This window comes from Gracilinanus agilis, chromosome 3 (genome assembly GCF_016433145.1).
Source record: "Gracilinanus agilis isolate LMUSP501 chromosome 3, AgileGrace, whole genome shotgun sequence".
NCBI lineage: Eukaryota > Metazoa > Chordata > Mammalia > Didelphimorphia > Didelphidae > Gracilinanus > Gracilinanus agilis.
Window position 1 is genome coordinate 565,771,800 of NC_058132.1, and position 23,602 is coordinate 565,795,401.

At 34.1% G+C, this 23,602-nt stretch overlaps 1 protein-coding gene across 1 annotated transcript in view; it reads left to right on the forward strand.

Moving 5' to 3' along the window:
* The window catches only part of KLHL1 (kelch like family member 1), a 542,207-nt gene that overhangs the window by 227,432 nt on the left and 291,173 nt on the right, over nt 1-23,602 (forward strand). Inside the window, exon 4 of the mRNA XM_044669367.1 lies at nt 4,468-4,664. Within this exon, the coding sequence (XP_044525302.1) occupies nt 4,468-4,664 (197 nt within the window). The remainder of the gene's footprint in view (nt 1-4,467; nt 4,665-23,602) is intronic.

Consider the following 23,602-nt stretch of genomic DNA (forward strand, 5'->3'; position numbering starts at 1 on the left):
TTTAAGTTCATCTACAGGTGAACAGTTGAGCATGGAATTTCAGATAACAGGGAGGAAAGGCAGTAAAGCCCCAAAAGAATAAAAAGGTAGGAGATTTTGGACAATGAAAGTGTATAATGTAGTGATATCTTGACATCTGTTGAGGCAGGTAAGAAGAGAAAAGAAAGGAAAGACCAGTAACTAATGAGATTTGTATTTTCATATGAGATCATAAAGACGTTAGTTAAGAGAAGTTATGATTTGCATCAGGTTTGCCAAGAATTTGCTAGAGTAGTTGGAAACATAAACCTTAAAGTTCAAAAAGACTGCAGAAAGTACGAAAAGGTAGAACATTCAAAATGTCTTATGTTATATAGGATCTTTAAAAGTAGACCCTTTTATAGATAAAAAATCTCTTTTGAGAAAAAGGCTGACATAGAAAAACACATTGCTAAGAGCTGACAGCTTCTCTCACTAATCATATGAAGATTTTACAGCTCAGAAGGTTAAATCTTGAGTTGCAGGAGGAGAATTTGCTCTTGTCAGACCAAATTAGGTAAACCAAGTTAGAAATCAGAGGTAGCTACCTTTCTTTCATAGCTTAAGTTTCTCAAGTAGGACAAAAAATAAAACAAAACATGGGCATTAAAGGAGAGTCAGCTATGCTGTCAAGTAACATTACCTGTGAGTTCTGATTTAAGAAGAGTATGCAGAGGGGAAAAAAAAAGATCAAGGGACAAGTCTGTCTTGATACTTAAGCATGAGTAAACTTATAATTTCAGAAGATCTAAAGATTTCTTAACTGAGGACCTCACAAACTTTTAATGGATTTGCAATTAGATTTTTAGGAGGAAATGAATGGGAAGAAAAATTACCATTTCATTTTTAGTACCTTCAAAATAAAAAAAAATAAAAAAAGCTTTTCTATCAATTAGAGAACAAATATTATTCTGAGGCAACAAATATTATTCTGAGGAAAGGTCACTTCACAAGAAGGAACAATGGCATTCAGGGCTCAGCTCCTTCCAATATTGATTACCTTTTTTGATCCTCTCATCCTCTTGCCTTTTCTGAAGACTTTGACACTCAATTCACACTCTTCTCCTTGATATTTTCTTTGATAGAGTTCTATGACAATACTATATTGGTTCTTCTCCTACCTACCTGACTCCCCTTTTCCAACTCTCCTTTTCTGGATCTTCATCTAAGTTATCAGCATGTTTCCTCCATGGGGCTGTCTCCTAGTCCCTCTACTCTTCTTTTTCTGTTAATGATCTCATCAGCTCCTATGAATTCAATGATCTATAAGCTCAGGAATCTTAGATCTACTTATCTATCCCTAATCTCTCTCTACCTCTAGTTTCATAGCTCTAACTCTCTTTTGGAAATCTGAAATTGGATGTCCAGTAAACACCTGAACCTCAACATGTCCAAAACTAAACTCATTATCTTCCCTCTCCAAACTTTTCCCTCTTCCTAACTTCCTAATTACTGTTATGGGTACCATATTTTCCCAGTCAGTCAGACTAGCAACCTTGGTGTATTCCTCAGTTCTTCACTGCCATATTCAATCTGTTTCCAAGTCTAATTGATAGATAGTCTCACAGGACATGTATCATCATACATACTCTTTTCTTTCCTCTGACATTGCCACAACCATGGCATATGCCCTCATCACCTCTTGCCCAAACTATTGCAGTAGCTTTCTGTTTTCTCTCCATTCCAATTCATTCTTTATTCAGTTGTCAAATTGATCTTCCAAATGTAGGTTCAATCATATCACCTATGTATTCAATAACCTTGAGTAGATTCCTTGTACCTTCAAAATCAAGCATAAAGTTGTGCCTGGCATTCATAGTCCTTCATAACCTTATTCCCTCCTGCCTTTTTATTCTCCTTTTATCATATTTATCCCCACATAGTCTGTAACCTAGTGATACTGGCCTCCTTGCAGCTCCCTGAACTTCACCTAACTTCATTTTCACATTTTCACTATCTCTCCCTCATGCAAAGAACCTTCTCATCTCTTTTCTCATGACATCTCTGATTTCTTCAGATCTCAGGTAAAATCTCACCCTTTATAATTTACCTTTCCCAACTCAACTCCATTAATGTCAATAACTTCCTTTCATGAATATTTCCAAAATATTCTGTATAAGACTTATTTGTAAATATAGGCATCCCTACAACATTGCAGGGATTAGGGGCTTGGAGTCCCAACAATCTGGAAAATCCATATAAATTTTCTTTTTGCTCTACCTTCATACTGGAGAAGTCTGATTGTTTTTTTCCTTTTCTTCTGTAAGGTATTTACATTGCATTTTTGGAAAATTTGGTTAAGTACTGTAAGTATCCCTTACACATCTTGGGAACAAACTTTTAACTTTTTACTTATTTAACTTAAAAAGGAAATTGTGTGGTTATCAAAATAAAACAAAATGTATTGATATTATATAATGTTATACACATATTTTATGTATTTATGAGTTTCTAAACTTTTTCTGTGTCATGTGCTAGCCATCCTATGTCATCTGTAACTTATACAAAACTCCTTCCAAATTCCCATTTAATTTCTAATGGTGGCCCATGATATAAAGATAGCACAGGGAAAAAGTTGCAATGTGTAAAGGATACCTGTAAGTTGTTTTTAATGTTTGTCTTATTCAAGAGAGTTTTATTCCTTGAGAGCAGATACTCTTATTTGTCTTTCTTTGAATCCTCAGTGGTTAGTATAGCACCCTACCTATAATATGTATTGAATGATTCTCAATTATTAGTCTCCTATTATCCTTGTTGTTTAACCATTTCAGTCATGTTCAACTCTTGTTGACCCCATTTAGAGTTTTCTTAACAAAGATACTGGAGCGATTTGCCATTTCCTTCTTCAAATCATTTAACAGATGAGGAACTGAGGTAGACAAGGATAAATGACTTCTCCAAGTTCACATAGCTAGTAAATTAGTAAAAAAAAATTCCAGATTTGATCTCAGAAAGATATCTTCCTGATTTTAGGCCTGACACTTTATCCTTTATCCACTATGCCACCTAGTTTGATATCTTCCCAAATTTCTTCTTTATCTGTGTCTGTTTGTATTTTATCTCCATGTCACTTATAGTTTATAATCATTTTAGAAGAAGAGGCATTTTTTATTTTTGGCTTTTTATCTCCAATGCCCCAAAGAGTAATTTGTGCATAAAAGGAATTTGATAAATGTTGGTGAATTAAATTGATTGTGCCTTCTCATTATGCTACTATTCCCATACTAAATGTTATTGAACTGAGTATGACAAAACTTATTTTTGTTTTTCAACTTTCTAAAAGCTTTTTAAGTATATTAGACAAAATTCTTGGACATATGGAGAATATGAAAAAGGTGAGGACTTCTTACAATAGGCAAAAATGTTTCTCAGGCTGCAGTTTGGATCAACCTTGGGATCATAAATTGGTTACAACATCTGTAAAATTTCTAATATCTTTATTTTCTGAACTCTCATAATGCTTTGATTCTCATGAGTTTATCATATTAATTAGTACTATTATTAATATTTTATTACATTATTAATATTATTATTCATTATAATTATAATTGTTATTATACTATTATTATACTATTAATAGTACTGTGCTTATTTGTGTATATGTATTTCTTCTCTATTATTTTCCAAGTTCTGAGACCTTTCTGTAACCATTTGTTATCCATATAACAATACATCGATGATTATAAGTGCTTAGTATGCACTTTTTGAATTATGAATGAATTAATGAATGAGTATCCAGCTCCAAAATGATCCTGCTAAATGCCTACTTTCTCATTTTCAAAGAACTATTCGAGATAGATAGGTGGCTTAATGGACAGAGAGCCAAGCCTGGAGACAGGAGATCCTGAGTTCAAATATTGTCTCAGATTCTTTCTAGCTGTGTAACTCTAATTGTCTTTCCCTTTCTGCTCTTCTGCCTTGGGACTCATGTTTAGTATTGATTCTAAGACAGAAGGTAAGATTTAAAAAAAAAAACCTATTCTGACTAATGTTCATTAGTAAAGGAATTAGTATAACAAAACATTTATTTAGATATAGAATATAATGTAGAAAATGAGGATTTTGAAAGGAAATCATTAGAATAACAAAAAAGTAGAGAACTGTGTTCTTGGAGGCCTCAGTCAAAGATGGGGCATTTTGAATTCATTCCCAGTAGAAGGTACTCCCAGACAGTGAATCCAAATGAAGCTAAAATGAATTGGGCTAAGAAAGTCATGCCAAAGCATATATATATAGCCAAATGATCCAAAGTTCCATAAACTTGCACTCAAAAGGTCCTAAAAAAAGTTAATGACTTTCTTTAAATTCCAAATCATGAGACTACTGTGTTGGTTTCGGATATTCATTTTCCAAGATCAGCTCAGAATAACTCTGATTTTCAGTATTATGAAAGAGAAACAGAGAGACAGAGAATTTCATGAGTTTCTTTGTCTCTTTTCTTACTTTCAGGTTGCCTAGAACTAAAGGAAGACACTATTGAAAATCTTCTGGCTGCTGCTTGTCTTCTTCAGCTTCCTCAAGTAGTAGAAGTGTGCTGTCATTTTCTCATGAAGCTTTTGCATCCATCAAACTGTTTGGGGATACGGGCATTTGCAGATGCTCAAGGGTGTATTGAACTCATGAAGGTGGCTCATAGCTACACAATGGTAAGAAAGTCATACTATATATTTACATAATAGAAAAATGTTATATGTGTAGCCACAACATGTTCTACAATTTATTAAATAAATTAATACCATTATTTAACATAACATACAATATATGCAAAGGTAGCATGTTGTAGTGTTTAGAATCTGGGACTTGGATTTAGAAAGGCTGAATTCAAATCCTACCTTTAACTCTTATTAACAGTTTGATGTTGAGTATGTCACGACTCATATGTGCTTTAGTTACATGGAACTGTCTATATTGTTTATCAACAGTCATATATATGAGTTGTATTTGTAGAAGGTATTCTAGTACCAAGAGTTCCTTGTATTAATGAAATCACAACCTAATGATATAAAATATTAAGTAATAATGTAGTATCATCTCAAAACCATTTAATCAGACATATTTGTAGATGAATGTTGGCTTTCTTTCTCTTTAGATAGACTCTCCATACATAAATCCATACTCCACAAATGAAGCTTGTTCATTTCAACTGCCAACAAATCTTTCAGTTTTTTTTTTAGTATTTTCCATGTTAGTTTTAAGCTATGTTGTCATGTTTGTATTTGATCATTTAATTGTGTCTGACTGTGACTCCATGGATCATATCATACCAATACTGTCCCTGAGATTTTCTTTGCAAAACCAATACCTAGAGTCATTTGCTATTTTCTTCTCCAATGATCTGTACATTTAATCCTCAGTAATGGTTGTTAAAAGAATTTTGGACTCCTTTTTGTTATGCCTTATCTACTTCTTACATGATTGTGTGTTTATCTCAGTCTTATACAAACTATCTTCCTATTTTTATTTTGAGTATTATTAAGATTTTTAACAAAATATTTAAAAAGTCCTTTCCCAGCTAAGATTAAAATTAGAAATTTTGTCAGAGAAATTGACACTAAGTAGGGAAGAAAAGATGATTCAGATCAGCTTCATATTTGACAAGCTTTATACAAGTGAGTTTTTTTTATTGACAAATTAATTATCATCAGACTGTATGGTACTCTTCTAATTGGTATTCTTCAGTATCCTTTCAAGATTATTTCAGTTTTATTCTGTCCAATCCTTTAAGTAGATTACCGAAATAAAATAAACTATAAAAATATAGGATGAAATACAGGGTTTGTAATTCCATTATTAAATCCTACTTTAACAATCTTCCCAGGAAAGATGTAGTCCCTGTTTTGAAATTATATGAATTTAAAATTAACATAGCCAAACATTTCATCAGCTAAAATACGAAAGTCCAACTGCATTCATTTAATTATGTATGTTTTAATACAATTAGCAAGTTCTGCCTTGCCAAGCTAAAGAATAATATGTCTCCATACCAAAGGGAAGGTGGTCCCTTCTGCTTTAGACTGAAATAATTTGTTCAGTAATAAAAATGTTCTCCATGCAGCTGCCTGAATAGTTAAACAGTTTACCAAACAGTAGCTACTATTTTTTAAATGCTCAAAAATGTGCACTCTATAGAAGCATAGATGTTCAGCAGCTAATATGATAAACATTTCAATACTGTGTAATTTATGGATTCTGTCTGGGAATGGGTATGTCCTCATACATTTTCTCAGGAACCTTACGAAAAAATTTTATAATCTTTCAATATGTGAAACTGGAGTTCTTTTATGGTGTCTTTTATCTTAAAGAAAAACTTTGCTTGAACCTTTTGAACCCTTCTAGAATGAGTGATCTATCCATGCTATGTCCATGACCTCATTTCTCTCTCAAACTTTAACCCTCTGATAGATGGCTTCTTACCCTAACCACAATAATGATGCTTCTCTCTGAAAATTATATTTTATTTTTTTAGCATTTATATAGAGTTTTATATTTTTTCCATGACTGACTTTCCAGTTACTTCTGTCTTTTTAAAAAAATTATATATTTTTAATGATTTTTTTTATTTTTAGAAAAATTTTTCATGGTTACATGATTCATTTTTTTACTTTCCCCTTCACCCCCTCAACCTCTCCCCCCATAGCTAACTCGCATTTCCACTGGTTTTAACATGTGTCATCAATCAAGACTTATTTGTGTGGTCCTTTCAGGTCTACATCACCAATCATATCCTCATCAACCCAAATGTGCAAACATTTGTTTTTCTTCTGTGTTTCCTCTTCTGTATTTCTTCCTTTGAATGTGGGTAGCATTCTTTTCCATAAATCCCTCAGAATTTTCTTGGGTCATTGCATTGCTGCTAGTACAGACGTCCATTACATTCGATTTTACCACAGTGCATCAGTCTCGATGTATAACATTCCCCTGGCTCTGCTCCTTTCGTTCTGCATCAATTCCTGGAGGTCTTTCCAGTTCACGTGGAATTCCTCCAGTTTATTATTCCTTTGAGCACAATAGTATTCCATCATCAACAGATACCACAATTTGTTCAGCCATTCCCCAATTGAAGGGCATACCCTTGCTTTCCAGTTTTTTGCCACCACAAAGAGCACAGCTATAAATATTTTTGTACAATTCTTTTTCCTTATGATCTCGTTGGGGTATAAACCCACCAATGGTATGGTTGGATCAAAGGGCAGGCATTCTTTTATCGCTCTTTGGGCATAATTCCAAATTGCCTTCCAGAATATTTGAATCAGTTCACAACTCCACCAGTAGCACATTAATGTCCCAATTTTGCCACATCCCTTCGAACATTCATTACTCTCCCCTGCTATCATTTTAGCCAGTCTGCAAGGTGTGAGGTGATACCTCAGAGTTTTTTTGATTTGCATTTCTCTAATTATTAGAGATTTAGAACACTTTCTCATGTGCTTATTGATACTTTTGATTTCTTTATCTGAAAATTGCCTATTCATGTCCCTTGTCCATTTATCAATTGGGGAATGGCTTGATTTCTTATACAATTGATTTAGTTCCTTGTATATTCGAGTAATTAGACCTCTGTCAGATTTTTTTGTTATAAAGAATTTTTTCCCAGTTTGTTGTTTCCCTTCTGATATTGGTTGCATTATTTTTGTTTGTGCAAAACCTTTTTAATTTAATATAGTCAAAATTATTTATTTTACATTTTGTATTTTTTTCTAACTCTTGCTTGGTTTTAAAATCTTCCCTTTCCCAGAGATCTGACAAGTATATTATTCTGTGTTCACTTAGCTTATTTATAGTTTCCCTCTTTATATTCAAGTCATTCACCCATTCTGAATTTATCTTGGTGTGGGGTGTGAGATGTTGGTCGAAACCTAATCTCTCCCATATTTTTTCCAAATTTCCCAGTAGTTTTATACTTTATACACTCATTAATTGTGTGACCCTGGACAAGTCATTTAATCCTATTTTCTTCAGTTTTTATTTAAAAGGAACTGGAAAAGAAAATACCAAACCACCCATTATTTCCAAGAAAACCCCAAATGGGATCACAGAATAAGCCACAACTGAAATGACTGAACAACATGAGAGAGACCTATATTGGTTAGCAGTTCAGATGAAAGTTATAAGGAAATTTTAAAAGAACATGAATTTAATATGAATCAGTCTTGGGGTATGGGAACATACACATGTACACACAGAAACATTCACATCTACACACAAAACTAGCCTATCTTAGACTTTATCAATAGAAGTCTAGATCAGGAGAGAGAATCTTTGCTAGGCTGAGGATATCTTGGGAATTATAACATCTGATTTGGAGGATGAAGAGGTGAAGAAATTCTAGGAAGATTCCAACAAAATCATCTAAATTAAAATATTTCTATTTATATATTTATATTTCATAAACATATTTACATTTCATGCTTACTGAATGGAGAAGATGAAAAAATGGCTTAGAAGTAAAGAAAAAAGAGGTTAAGGTCTTAAAGACTACTCGGAAGCCTCAAATCCAGTTATCATTTTAAGTAAATTCAATCTAATTAATTTCTTCAAGCAGATCTTGAGTTCCCATCATTTGCCAGATACATTGTACTAGATGCTAGAGATACACAGACAAAAATGAAACATTTCTTATTATTAAAAAATCTATATTGTATAGGGGCAAAAATATTAATAAAAATTAGCAAATACAGGGGGCAGGTAGATGGCTCAGTGGATTGAGAGCCAGGCCCAGAGATGGGAGGTTCTGGGTTCAAATTTGGCCTTAGAAACTTCCTACCTGTGTGACCCTGGCCAAGTTATTTAAACCCCCCCCCGCCAATGCCTAGCCCTTACTGCTCTTCTGCCTTGGAACCTATATGCCGTGTTGCTTCTAAGACATAAGGTAAAGATTCTAGGGGTAAAAATAGTAAACTCTACATGTACCAAGGATAGCTATTATAGGCTATAGAAATGTATGTAAATATAGGTGTGAGCACCCATACAAATGCAAACGTATGCATACCATATATACATGTGCATATATCATATAGATGCATATAGATGCATCTTTATCCACAAGATAAAATTATTTTCATGGTGTCCTTTTTTGTATATGCTTAGACAGGACCTGACCAAAACCTGTAGTTACCCCTTTGTATTTATAATTAAAACCAACTGAGTCAACTCAGTTCCTTTGTTTTCATTTGTAAGGAGTACCAAATGAGTTGCAAAAGACTTCTGTCTTTAGATTTCATTTATCATGAAAATGTGAAGATCCCTATGATTTAGTCCTTCTAGTAGAATGCCTACTAGTTTATAATTGGATAATCATTTCACATTTAGAGCACCAAAGCTAAATTAATAATTACAATGCTTCTAAAAATGTGTTTCTTATATTGAAAGTAAGGAAGTCAGGAATAGTGTCTCATTTAACCAGGCTCTATGAAAGGCACATCAGAAAATACCATGAATTTAATTTTTATTCCATTTTTTGAAAGATACTTGCACACACACAAGAGGAAAATATGCATTGATCATCAGACTCATGGCTGCATTTACCAGTTCTTCAGTGGAAGAATGAAAAGTTATTAGAGAAATTTGCTAACATTCCCTTGATTTGAATTCCTATAAATGAATGAAATTGGTATTAACAATCATTCTTTTTAAAAAAAATATTTTCATTGTCATACAAAACACACTTCAGTATTGGTCATTGTTGTAAGAGCAAAGTATTACATAACCAAAACCCCAAAATAAAACCATAAACACACTGATGTAAAATATGACTTCAACAGTTCTTTCCCTCGAGATAGATAGCATTCCCTGTCATAATTCTTTCACGATTTTGCTAAATCATTGCATTGCTGAGAATAGCCAAATTTTCACAGATAGTCATCATACAATATTGCCATTATTATGTACAAAGTTCTCCCAGTTCTTCTTATTTCACTCTGCATCAGTTCACATAGCTCTTTCTAGATTTTTCTGAAATCTTCCTGCTTTATCATTTTTCATAGCACAATGGTATTCCATTACCAACATATACCACCATTTTTTTCAGTCATTCCCCAATTGATTTATATCCCTTTATTTCCAATTATTTGAAAATAAAAAAGAACTGCTATAAATATTTTTGTACAGGTATATCCTGTCCCCTTTTTTATTATCTCTTTGGGATACAGACTTAGTAGTGATATTACCAGATCCAAGGGTATGCAGTTTTTTAACCCTTCAAACATAGTACCAAATTGCTCTACGGAATGGTTGGATTAGTTCACAACTCCACCAATAATACAATAGTGTCCCAATTGTTCTGCATTCCCTACAATATTTATCACTTTTCTTAACTGTCATATTGGCCAATCTGATAGGTGAGAGGTGGTACCTCAGTGTTGTTTTAATTTACATTAATAATAATTAATAATAACTCTCTAATCAAGAGTGATAAAGGAAATTTTTTCATATGATTATTGACGACTTTGATTTCTTCATCTGAAAATTGCTTGTTCATATCCTTAGATCCTTTGTCAATCAGAGAATGGCTTATATTCTTAGTGACTTATTTCTTTATAAATTTGAGAAATTAAACCTTTATCAGACATTTGTTATAATTTTTCCTCTATTTTTTCCCTTCTAATTTTGGTTGCATTAATTTTGTTTGTACAAATGCTTTTTAATTTAATATAATCAAAATTATTCATTTTATATCTTAAAAAAATTTCTTTCTCTTGTTTGGTCATAAATTCTTCCTTTCTCCAAAGATCTGCTAGATAAACTATTCTGTGTTCCCTAATTTAGTTATGGTATCACTCTTTATATCCATATTATATATCTATTTTGTCATTATCTTGGTCTATAAGGTGTGAGATATTGGTCTATACCTAGTTTCTACCACAATGTTTTCCAATTTCTCCAGCAGTTTTTCTTAAAGAGTGAGTCTTGGGAGCAACTGGTTGGCTTAGTGCATTGAGAGTCAGGACAAGAGCCTAGGTTCAAATCTGGGCTAACTATATGATCCTGGGCAAGTCACTTAACCCCCATTTCCTAGCCCTTACCAGTCCTCTGCTTGTGAAAGGATGGGTCCAGTTGGCAATGGTTCTTTCTCCTCCCCCTTCTGGGCAGTTGTTCCCCAGAATAACAGTTATAACAGAAACACTTGTAGACCAAGAATGGAGGCTATATTAACTTGGGTATCTCAGTGCTAAATTAGCTGACAAATAATGAATTATCCCACAGAAATTAGCAGTTTCCACTGTAGGAAGATTATTCCCCAAAGCCTCTGGTAGATACAGTGCTCAGGATGACTTCAAACAGCTGCTCTGCCCTCTGGATCACAGCTATGCTCAAAGCTTGCCTGGATGAAGATTGGCTTCATCATCTGGCTGAGGTCAGAAATGAGCTAACAAAAAGAGAAGCAAATCCTACCCTTTTCCCAGCCAACCTGATCTCCAAAGTGTCCTTTCCCAGCTGGGTGTCCTGCTTTTTATAGCCACATTCCTGACTACCTCAACTGGCCCCTCTCCTGGAGTTCTGGGGGGTGCTGTGGAATTCTGTGAGGCAGTTTCATCTCACTTAAGATCATGAGTGTTTCACTTGGAGCCAATATATTGTATTGATTCTAAGATAGGTGGTAAGGGTTTTTAAAAAAGAATGAACTCTTATTCCAAAACCTGAGATTTGGGGTTTTCTCAAATACTAGGTTGTTAAGGTCATTTACTTTTGTATCTTGTGTATCTCACCTGTTCCATTGATCTACCATTCTATTTCTTAGCCAGTACCAGATTGCTTTGATAATCATTGCTTTATTTATAGTACAGTTTGAGATCTGGTACTGCTAGGCTTCCTTCCTTCACATTTTTTTCATTAGTTCTATTGATATTTTTAACCAGATGAATTCTTCCAGATGAATTTTGTTATTATTTTTTGAGTTCTATAAAATAATTATTTCATGGTTTGATTGGTATGACACTGAATAGGCAAACTAATGTAGGTAGGATTATAAATTTTATTATATTGGCTCAGCCTACCCATGAATAATAACAATAGTTCTTGACTTGTGTAATTGGATTCAGGAATAATTTATGTTTAACAAAAAGTAGCTTTTCTTGCCATTATATGAGAATATCTATCTTCTTTATTTTATATAACTAGGTCTGTTCATCTCTCTATAGTAGATGCAAAGAGAGACGGAGACAGGTTTGCACAGTGCATAAAGTCTATTTCAGAGTAAAAAAAAAAATTAGCTTCATGTCTTCCCCAGACCCTGGGCAAACCATGTAAATTTTTAGAGCCACAATCCACTTTAAATATATATATATATATATGTATTTATATATATATATATGTATGTATATGTATGTATATGTATATACATATATATAACAACTTTACTTTCTGCCTTAGTAACAACTTTAAGAACAGAAGAGCAAGGGCTGAGGAAATGGATTCAAGTAACTTGTCAAAGATCACACAACTAGGAAGTGTCTGAGGCCAGATTTAAAGCCAGATTCCCTATTACCAGGCTTGGCACACTGTATATGATACTTCCTAGACACCCCAGGGTATTCTCTAATACTATAAATTATAGAGAAGTTACAGATTTTTGGTAAAGGGAATCAGAGAAGAAAAAGAAATTTAAGATATTAAAATAGGCAATGAGGAGACTAAACTATTACTCTTTGCAGATGATATGATGGTCTACCTATAGAATCCTAAAGAATCAACTAAAAAGCTTGTGGAAATAATCAACAACTCTGATGTACCACCTTACACCTAGCAGATTGCCTAAAATGACAGCAAAGAAAAGTAGTACGTGTTGGAGGGGATAAAGGAAAGTTGGGATATTAATACACTGCTGGTGGAGTTGTTAATTGATCTAACCATTCTGGAAGGCAATTTAGAAATATGCTCAAAGGGTGTAAAAGACTGCTTGCTTTTTGATCCAGCCATACCACTGCTGGGTTTAAACCCCAAAGAGATAATTAGGAAAAAGATTTATACAAAAATTTTTCTTCTCTGATTGCTACTCAGTGTTTCTAGTAAAATGTTAAATAATAGAGGTGATAATGGGCAACCTTGTTTCACTCCTGATCTTATTGGGAAGGCTTCTAATTTATCTCCAAATCTTCTAATTTGTTAAATGCCCATACTTTTCCCTGGAAGTATATAGTCAGTTTTGATGTGTAAGTAATCCTTGGTTGTAAGCCCAATTCTCTTGTCTTTCTGAATATCATATTCCATGCTTTGCTGTCCTTTAGTGTGGAGGCTGCCAGATCCCGTATGATCCTGATTTGTGCTTCTTGATATCTGAATTGTTTCTTTCTGGATTCCTGTAATATTTTCTCTTTAGCTTTGAAGCTCTTAAATTTGGCAATTACATTCCTGGGGATTGTCTTTTGAGGATTTAATGTAGTGGATGATCTATGGACTCTTTCAATATCTATTTTGCCCTCTTGTTCTTGGATAATTTCTTCTAATATAATGTCAAGATTTCCAGGTTTTCAGGTAGGACTATGATTCTCAAATAATCTCTCCTGGACCTGTTTTCCAAGTGAACCATCTTCTCAATGAGATATTTAATATTTTCTTCTAAGTTGTCATTCTTTTTACTTAGCTTTATTAATTCTTGCTGTATTGTAAGATCATTAGCTTCTACTTGCCCAATTCTAGTTTTTAAAGTTTGGTTTTCAGGTTATGATCTTTTGATTTTCCTTTTTGGTTTGGTCTATCCTAGCAGGTCAATTCTGGTCTTAAGTTTGCTTATCATTTCATTTGATTTCTGGGCTTCTTTTTCCAAATGGGAAGATTCTGTCTATTAAACTGTTATTTTCTTTTTGAACTATTTCCCACTTTTCTTGCCAAATTTCTATTATCTTTCTCACTTGGTTCATCATCTCAAATCTGAGCTCCTCATGAACTTGTGACTGATTTCCATTTTTTTGGAAGGTTTGGATATGTTTGCTTGTTTGTCATCCTCTTTTGTTTCCTCTATAGTCTGGAGTTTTCATCTATAGAAATTATCCAGTGTCAGAGGCTTTTTCTTATATTTTTTGGTAGTTGTAGATTATAGATCTTGGAGGTTGGTGGCCATAGCTTGGTTGGTTTTTTCTTCTCTTCCCAGTCAGAAGTCTGAGTAAGAAGGGAAGACTCTCTGTGTATTAACCTACAGAGTGGTTTTTGCCTGAAGTTATTTTTCAGTCTCCACTGCATATGCTGAGTCCTTTCTGTCCTATCTGTGCACCCAATCTCTGTGTTCTTCAGCCTCCTGGGGTTCCAAGTATTGCTGCTCTCTGGAGTAAGTCTGTGGTATCCTTGTCCAGCCCCTGAGAACCTAGAAATTTCCCAGCATTTTCTTTGTCTCTATCTCTGGTGTCATAGTGCCATAGGTGGAGTGGGACAGGGGTGATCAGCCACACTTTGGTAGGAGTAATTTTATCCCCTTCTAGTGTGGAAAAATAAGGGGCAGCTGGGTGGCTCAGTGGATTGAGAGCCAGGCCTAGAGACTGGAGGTCCTAGGTTCAAGTCCGGCCTCAGACACTTCCAGCTGTGTGACCTTGGGATAGTCACTTGACCCCTATCGCCCACCCTTACCACTCCTGGGCTAAGGACGGTCCCTAGCCCGGATGAAAAAGGAGGAGGGTTGGGTGTGGGGCTAGCAACCCCACCCTGTAAAAACTACATCTGCTAAAGAAACTGCAACCTAAAGTAGGGGCAGCTGGGCTAGCTCAGTGGATTGAGAGCCAGGCCTAGAGACGAAAGGTCCTAGGTTCAAATCCAGGCTCAGACACTTCCCAGCTGGGTGATCCTGAGCGACCCATTGCCTACTGGTTGTGGCCCTATGCTCCTAGAATGGAGTCCCAGGATAAAAAAAAAAATAGTGTGGAAATGCCCAAACCCTACCTACCTTCAAGCCTGAGCCTTACTGATGAGCCCCTTCATTTGTCTGATTTTGTTTTTTGTCCTTTTGAGGTGTTTTATATAGGTAAGTAGTGAAGAGAGGAAGTCCCTTGCTGCTACTATGTGGCCATTTTAGCCCAGAAGTCCCAGATAATAGACTTTTAAGAACATAAAAAGTCCTTCAAAGTCATTTAATCTTAGCTCTTCCCAATCTTGGTATTCCCTATCTTACATCTCTAAGGGATCATATAACCTATATTAGAATATGGTCAGTATTCAAATTTGAATTTTACCCCCATTACATTTATACCTGCTTAAACAATTTGATTTTCATTCCTTTCCTGCCCATATCTGTTAACAAATTTACCTATTTAACTATCTGTATTCCAAGCAAAGACAGGGGCACCCTGCTTTACTGTATGGCCTGTGAGGCAATGGAGGTGTGAATAAAATATGATCTAAGATGAGATCAAAGAGTCCATAGACTTAAACTCCTTTCCATTCTATTTTCTTACTCTACCATATGACTTTTGACTTCAATTTCTGTTTTGTGCCACCTTATGGCATATAGCATTTACAGTATTCACCTTAGAGATGGAAGCAATTTTAAAATTGCTGATTTGGGGCTCTGGATCTCCCTACAAAGCAGTATATAAGGAAGAAACTATTGTGCTATTAATGGAGAATACAGATTTTTTTCTATCAGTATTTGGTTTCTAACTCTGCCCTTTTAAAGTCAGGAGACACTAACAAATATTGTAGGCAGCTTACTTGTTTTCCATGGCTATTTCAGCCCTATTTGAGAAAGAATACAAACCTTATTTATGTGGTTTTTCTCAAAATTTATTTTAAAAAATATTTGTCATTTCTTATAGACAAGAAGGCTGTTTGGAAAGCTAGTGCCATGCTTTATCTTTCCTAATAAACTTTCCTAATAAACCAGAAATTGGATTCTTGGGCTGAGTATTCAATTTGATGAGACTACAGTTCAATTAAAATATTTGAATATAGTTTTTGGTGTGACATTGCCAAATTGTAATTGCATTTTATAGTACATAATAGTTTTATGATATTTTATATTACCATGTAATTGTTTATAATTATTGAGTGTGTGTTTACATCTTAACATCCTGCTAGGCTATCAGTGTTTATCTTAGCATTTTATTTCCTCTGATACCTCTCATAGTTTTCTAAGTACAGTAAACAATGAATAAATAACTTTTTGGTGCATTTTGCTGAAGTGGAAATTAATGAAATGGAATTTATTGAAAATAAGGAGAAAAGGTACTTATATATAGTTTTTATCATTTTTCTTCTTCCTTTCCTGTTGTTTTCTTTTGCTCCTGTTATCCTCATTGCCAACTGAGGAAAAGAGATTAGAAAGAATTTGGATAGTAAATTATGTTTTGTTATTTGTGTTTTTCAAATTATAGTCCTGAGTAGAAATTCCAAAATGGCTTGCTTTTAAGGCATGATGCCAAACATTTAAAATATATTCCACATGTTCCATATTTTTCTATTATATTTTAATAATTGAAGATATTAAAGACAATTATATGAAAAAGTAACAATTTTAAAATGTAAATTATTAAATAAATGCATATTGTTTAATACAATGTTTTGATCTTTTATTTTATTTTAATTGGACCTAGAATTTCCTTGAAATTGGGAATTTCTAATGAAGAAAATCTTACTACTAATACACATGCCTATCACAGGAAATTTCAACATGGGGCAAAAATTCTACTTAATGATTGTTAAGTTTTCTTCAGTCTCTTAAGATTCTGTTAAGTTACTGAACAGTTGTAAACAGATTTTCTTCAATGAGAAGAAATCTACTTTCCCATAATTTTGACCTAGTTTTAGTTCTATCTACTAAAGAATGTCTGAGTCTTTTTCATAAGGACTTATCTTCAAATATCTGAAGGCATCTATTTTATTTGTTTTATTTCTCTTTTATGTCTGTCTTATTTATTTTTGTTTTTTTTTAGTTCATTTAATCTCCCATTTTTTGACTTTTCTGTGGAAGTGGGGAGTAGGGAGGACTGAAATATTTGGCAGAACTAGTTCTTTTTCTTCTGAAAGTTCAATGGATTAATATTGTTTTTAAAATGTTCTGTAACTATTAGATAGTTGATGTGGCCTCTGAGAAATTAATGTTGATGTGGCCTCTGAGAAATTAATGACTTTATAAGAGTCATACAAGGAGAGTGTATTAAAATACTATCTCCTTCCTAAATCTATCCTATAGATTTATGTTTCTCTATCCTATAGGTCAAGCTGCCATCTCTCTCTCTCTCTCTCTCTCTCTCTCTCTCTCTCTCTCTCTCTCTCTCTCTCTCTCTCTCTCTCTCTCTCTCTCTTTTCCCCCACACCTGGACTTTACTAGGTGTATACCTTCCATATATTTGGTGAGCTTACTTATATTTTCATTAAAGGTCATAAAAATGTCAAATGGAAAAACGGTTAACTATGAATCTCTGACGTATTCTACTAGAGACTGCCTTCTAAAAATCCATTAATCTGAATTCTTTATACATATTTGTTCCACTGTCTGTGGCAGTGATGGCAAAACTTTTAGAAAGAGTGCCAGGCCCCACCTCACCCCACCCTGACACCAAGTGGCATACCACCCCCCTCCAGAGACCTATTGCTGTGCTCTAGTACATCCCTCCCTTATCACAAAAAGGGGAGGGAGTAAGTGCTCCCATTGGGCTGCTCAGTAGAGGGTCAGATGAAGAGAAGTATATGTGTAGAGGCAGAGGAGAGTGGCTTGAGATCTCCACTCTGCTCCTCTCCAGTTCTGTCCCCTGTGAACCTCCCACCTTACCTCCTGTGTACTGTCATTGGGCTGCTGGGCAGAAGGGTACAGGATGTGAAAAAATGTCATGAGGTGCACAGTGGAGAGGGGAAATACCTCTGCCTTTCTAGTAATAAACTCTTGGGCGGATTTGAGGGGATTTGGGCCTGTAGACCCATAGGCTCAGAGAGTGCTCTATGTGTACCATAAGTGTACCATTGCTGAGCTATAGTCTCCAGAATCTACTATGTTTTATACCTCCATTTAAAAAAACTACCATTTTTCCATCTCCATATTGCCTTTTCCTTTATCATTTCCTATGTTTCTATCTCCAACTTCTTTTTATACCATCTTCTTTATCATGTTGGGATATAATTTTTGGAGACCCTAGAAGTTTGATCTTATTTAGGATCATAAGACTTATCTTATCTTAGAACTACAAAGAACCTTAGAGGTCATCTGTTATTTGGATGAGAAAACTGAGGCCCATAAAAGTTAAATGATGTGCTAAGGTCATAGAGGTAATATGAAACAAAACGAGAACTCTAAGTTTAGCCTTCTTTTCATCTACCCAAAGGAACTATGTATCTCATTATAATTCTCCACTTGCCCTGGATTGCAATTTATTTTTACATTTGCATATTTAAAACCATTCTCCTTAGTAAATAGGATGGATAAAACAAGAGTGGAGTACTTCAGTTTTTCTTCTGCTATTAACATTATGATACTTCTCCTGGTACTACAGTGCAGTGCCTAATTCATATCCATCCTCCAAATATGACTTTTACAGACTATTTTTGTTCCCTTTAAACTTTTGTTGTTTTTTTAAAGCCTGAAATGATTCCATGTTTTAGACTTTCTGGTCTTATATGTAATATACATATTAGTCATGCTAATTTTTAAAAAGTTATATTCAACTTTTTATGTAACCTTTATTTAAAATCTGAATTCATCAATTTCCTGTGCAGTCATACCAATAATGTATTAAAGCCCCTTTTTTCTTCCTCATCAAGATAATTTAAAGTTGTTTTGTAAGAACTTCATTATTTTAGAGCATTCTTTCTGTTTTAAGAGCTGTCTTACTTTTCGATCCTCTGATGCAGTAATATTTAATTTAGTGGTAATCACAGTATATAGCAATCAGAGATCATTGAGATCACCCTGATTATCTCACAGAGGAAAAAAAAAAAAAACAAGGTCCTGTGAGCCTCCTCACTCACAGCCCTTCCACTTTTTGTACAATTGTTTCAGTCATGCTTTACTCTTCAAGACCACACTGGGTGTGTTTTTTTGGCAAAGATCCTGGATTAGTTTGCCATTTTTTCCTTTAGTGTATCCCAATTTTACAGATGAAGAACTGAAACAAATAGGGATTAAGTGACTTGCCTACGGTCACCCGGCTAGTATATGAGGCCAGATTTGAATTCAAGAAAATGAATCTTTCTAACTTCAGGCCAGAACTCCATCCATTGTAGCACCTAATTGTCCAACCCTTCCACTACAATGTGCTTATTTCCTTTTTTATTAATATTTTGAAACCTGATGTCTTGGGTGCAGTTACAATGTCTTATTGTATATAATACAATAGAGTTCTAATTACTTTAACATCACTATCCAGTTTCTTTCTCATTCTGAATTAAATGCAGAATAACTGTGCTTTATTGCTTATTCTCTCTGGTAGATGAAACGGTCATTACAGAGATGAATAACTTGTTAGTTCTCTGCATGTGCACACTTGGACACACATATAAAGAAATGCCTGGAAGCTATAGGATCATTGGAGTGACTCTCCAGTGTAATGTCTTTCCTATATGATGTTTTGTAATTTACGTTCAAGAGTTTGATATTTTCAATTCATTCTTTAACCTATAATTGAGCCTGCAACTATTCCAGATATAAGAAATGCACGTAGGAAACATTTTAATGATTTCCTTTCCTGGAGAATAGGATATGAGACTATGTGAAGAAATTGTGATTTAACTTAACTAATACATGGAATTTCCAAGATGAAAAATTTCTCTACCAATAATTAAGATTGAAAATCTCTTGAGGAAAAATCTCAACCATGCTTCAATGGAACTTGTTTAGTACTGTTTCTTTTTTTGGGGAGGAGGTAGATTATTGTCCTAGAAAGTAAGTCAAGCACTATATGACTTCATTTACAGCGTCTCATCCAACATCCTTATAAACTAAAAATTCATAGGAAGAGGGTTGCTTAACTCCTGAGAAATCCCTAGTGTTCCCCAGGAAAATTTAATTTTCTTCAGAACACATACTATTTCATTTTTCATCTGTCATTAATACCTTTTACATAATAGGCACTTAGAATTATGTTTTGAATTAAACATAATTTCTCACTTTGGTTGAGAATTTGTATATTTTTCCTTTTTCTTTTCCATTATTTATTTTATGGTGGCTTAATTTTTTTCTGTTCATTTTTTTTTACCTTTTGGAATCTTGCCTAATTATTTGTTAAAGGCTAGTCAATCTGCCCAGATATCAAATGTACGAACATTCACATGAGATTGCTTATTTGAGGAACATTCAAGACTTGTAGACTTTGGGGGGAAATATAAGAAACCATAGAAAGCAATCAAAAACAGATTTCCTACTATGGAGTCTTTCTAGATCCTCAGTGAACTATACAAAATTGGAGCTATATAGCAATTTTTTTGGCATCACCTTGGTTTGATTTGCAGGCATTGGAATGTTTTAAAAGGATCATAGGAGAGTATAGATGGTTGATGAAGGAAGCCTATATAGTTAAAGAGATGAAGCAATTGTTTAGGACTTTTGATTATATCTCCAGTAGTTTGGATTATTCCCATTTAACTTCCTTGAGAGATTTAAGAACATTTGAGTCTGGATTTTGTGTCTTATTCAGACCTCACTGAGAATTAGTAACTGAGTTTCAGCATCTGCGTCTTATTTATTTTATCTGTTCTGACTATCATGGATCCTAGCAATTTCTTGATACTGGGTCTATAAATAAGGAAATCAGAGGATCATCAATTTCAGACCTGCTTGAGTCAAACAATTAGAGGAAGCCATAGCAGAGCTGTGGGTATATAAAGTCTGTATGTCTTCATTGCCTAATTCTCCCACCTCCTGGTATTAATGACAGCCAAGGAGAGGAAGAGGCCCTTTGCAATTATACATATTATCACCCTTGCTAATTTAGTCTAACTAAAATCTATTAGAGAATTCCTAGAGAGCTGCCTGGGACACATAGAAGGTAGATTGCCAAAAGTAATAAAGTATTAAAGGTAAGACTCGAACCTAGGAGATCTTGACTCCAAACACAGCATCCTAGTTCCTTACTAACCCTACAGAGAAAAGAATACTCAACATTAAAATTGATATTGTTTCAGGACTGAATTACCTGAATTGCTTTCCTACAAGGAAGGTTCCTTCACTTGCTGTTACTCTGTAACTGTGGTATAATGAAATAGTCTCTAAAACAAACACTTATAGACTGTTCCTTTTCTACTCAAGCCGACTTGTTGAGTTGTTTTTCAGTCATCTTTGAGTTTGGGCTCAGTTGTTGGAGAGGGGAATATATTATGTTTTTAGGGTTTACCTGCTACCTTCTTTTCTTTATGACTCAACTTTGTTTCCCTTCACCCTGATTGTTTTAAATTAAGAATTTTAGAATATTTTTATTAGATAACTTAATAGATCTTGGAAAATATTTAATTTTGATTATTTGGACCAGACTACTCCTAAAAAATAATATATATGCATATATAATTAATTTGCATATATAACAAAAATAATAATTAAGGTCTGAGTTCCTCTACATTAAGGAGTTTAGAATAAACTCCGAGTCTTTTGGAACTGATACTGACTCAGCATGATTATAACTAATAAATGTCATTGTAGAGGACATTGCAGATATAAATGATACTATAAACATACATTAAATGAACTGCACAGCAATTCTTAAGTACTGAGTAAGTGTTAGATGATAATGTTAGTAATTATTCCATAGCTTCCTTGTGCAAAAGTAGTATCTCTGTTTTCTTGAAATTGTAGTAAAAGGTTAAATGAACTTCTTATATCATATGTCAACAGGAATAAAACAAAATTTTCTTAATCTGAACCTTTTGTTCAAGCATCAAGTATGATGCTTACTTCTGTTATTTACCTATATTTGTTGAAGCTTTGGTGAAAATAAGTTTTTGATATTTTATTTGCAAAGATATCCTGATCCATAACAAAAAATGTATTCATCATAAGCAAAGGACATTGCTTGTGTCTGTTTTTCTGAAAAAAAAAAACAGATACATTGGTGCTACACATTAGAGATACTTTGCTTTAATTCCCCTCACTTAAGTTTCTTTGGATCTCTCATTTCTCAATCACAAATATTCTTTAGAGTAGCAAAAGGAGAAGGGACTGATTGTGTTTAAAAAGAAATAATGTAAAAGACTGTAAAGTCTTCTGTGAATTGATACAAAATGAAGTAAGGAGAATCAAGAGAATGTTGTACGCAATAATAGCAATAATGTATGATGATCAACTGTAAATAACTTAATTACCATCAGTCATGTGAGGATCTAGGACAACTCAAAAGAGCTCATGATGAAATAAGCTATCCATCTCCACAGAAGGATCTGAAGAGGTCTGAATGCAGATGAAGCTTGCCATTTTCCTCTTTATTTTCTCCATGAGTTTTTTTTCCCATATGTGTTCTTTCACAATATGGCAAACATAGAAATATGTAATTGCATGACAGCACATGTATATGTATAACCTACATCATATTACATGCCCTCTCAGAGAAGGAGAAAGAGAGAGAGAATATGGATCACAATGAGTCAGAAAATGACTATTAAAATTTTACTTACATATTATCAAGAAAAATATAATAATTTAAAAATAAATAATGTCAATGAAAGACAACCACAGTTAGAACCTAGTCATGTATTTTGTGCTAAGTTCAAAGAGTTATAAGACATAGAACTGGAACTCACTTTATAGACATCTAGATGAACCCGCACATTGTGCAGATGGGGAAACAGAGTCCTGGATTGCAAAATTATCAGAAAAGTATTTAAGAGCCCATAGTTATAGAGGAAGGAAATAGCAGAGTTGGAATTAGAATTCAGATTTTTTGATTCTCAGTTCAGTCATATTTCTACTATATATTGATCACTAGCAATGAAGTAGCTCATCTGCAAAAAGCAAGTATCTAGTAGTTTTCTTCTTAAAAGGAAAACAAGGGAGCAGTTAGGTGGCTCAGTGGATTGAGAGCCAGGCCTAGAGATGGGAGGTCCTAGGTTCAAATCTGGCCTGGGACAATTCCTAACTCTGTGTGATCCTTGGCAAGTCACTTAACCTCCATTGCCTATCCTTTACCATTCTTCTGCCTTAGAACCAATACACAGTTTTGATTCTAAGACAGAAGGTAAAGCAAAACAAACAAAAAAGATTTCCTTTAAATTAGGCATTATAAATATATATATATATATATATATATATATAATATATCTCATAATAATAATGACTGGCATTTATATAGTGCTTTAAAGGCTACATGAATTATTCATTTGATCCTAATCACAACCATCAATAATAGGTACTATGGTCCACATTTTTACAGATAAGATGACTGAGCTTTAAAGCAGAATTGTGATTTGTTCATAATCAGACAGCTAGCAAGTGAGAATCTGAACCTATACTTCTCTTACCTCCACGTCCAGTACATTTTCTACTTTATAATGACCAAAATACTGATCTGAACTAAAAATCATTCAGTCAATAAGCATTTATTGAGCACCTATTCTTTACTTGACACTGTGCTAATCTTTGGAGATTCAAATAAAGGCAAAAGGCAGTCCCTGATCTCAAGAAATGTATACTCTAATGGAGGGAGTGAAATGAAAACAATTCTCTCTCTCTCTCTCTCTCTCTCTCTCT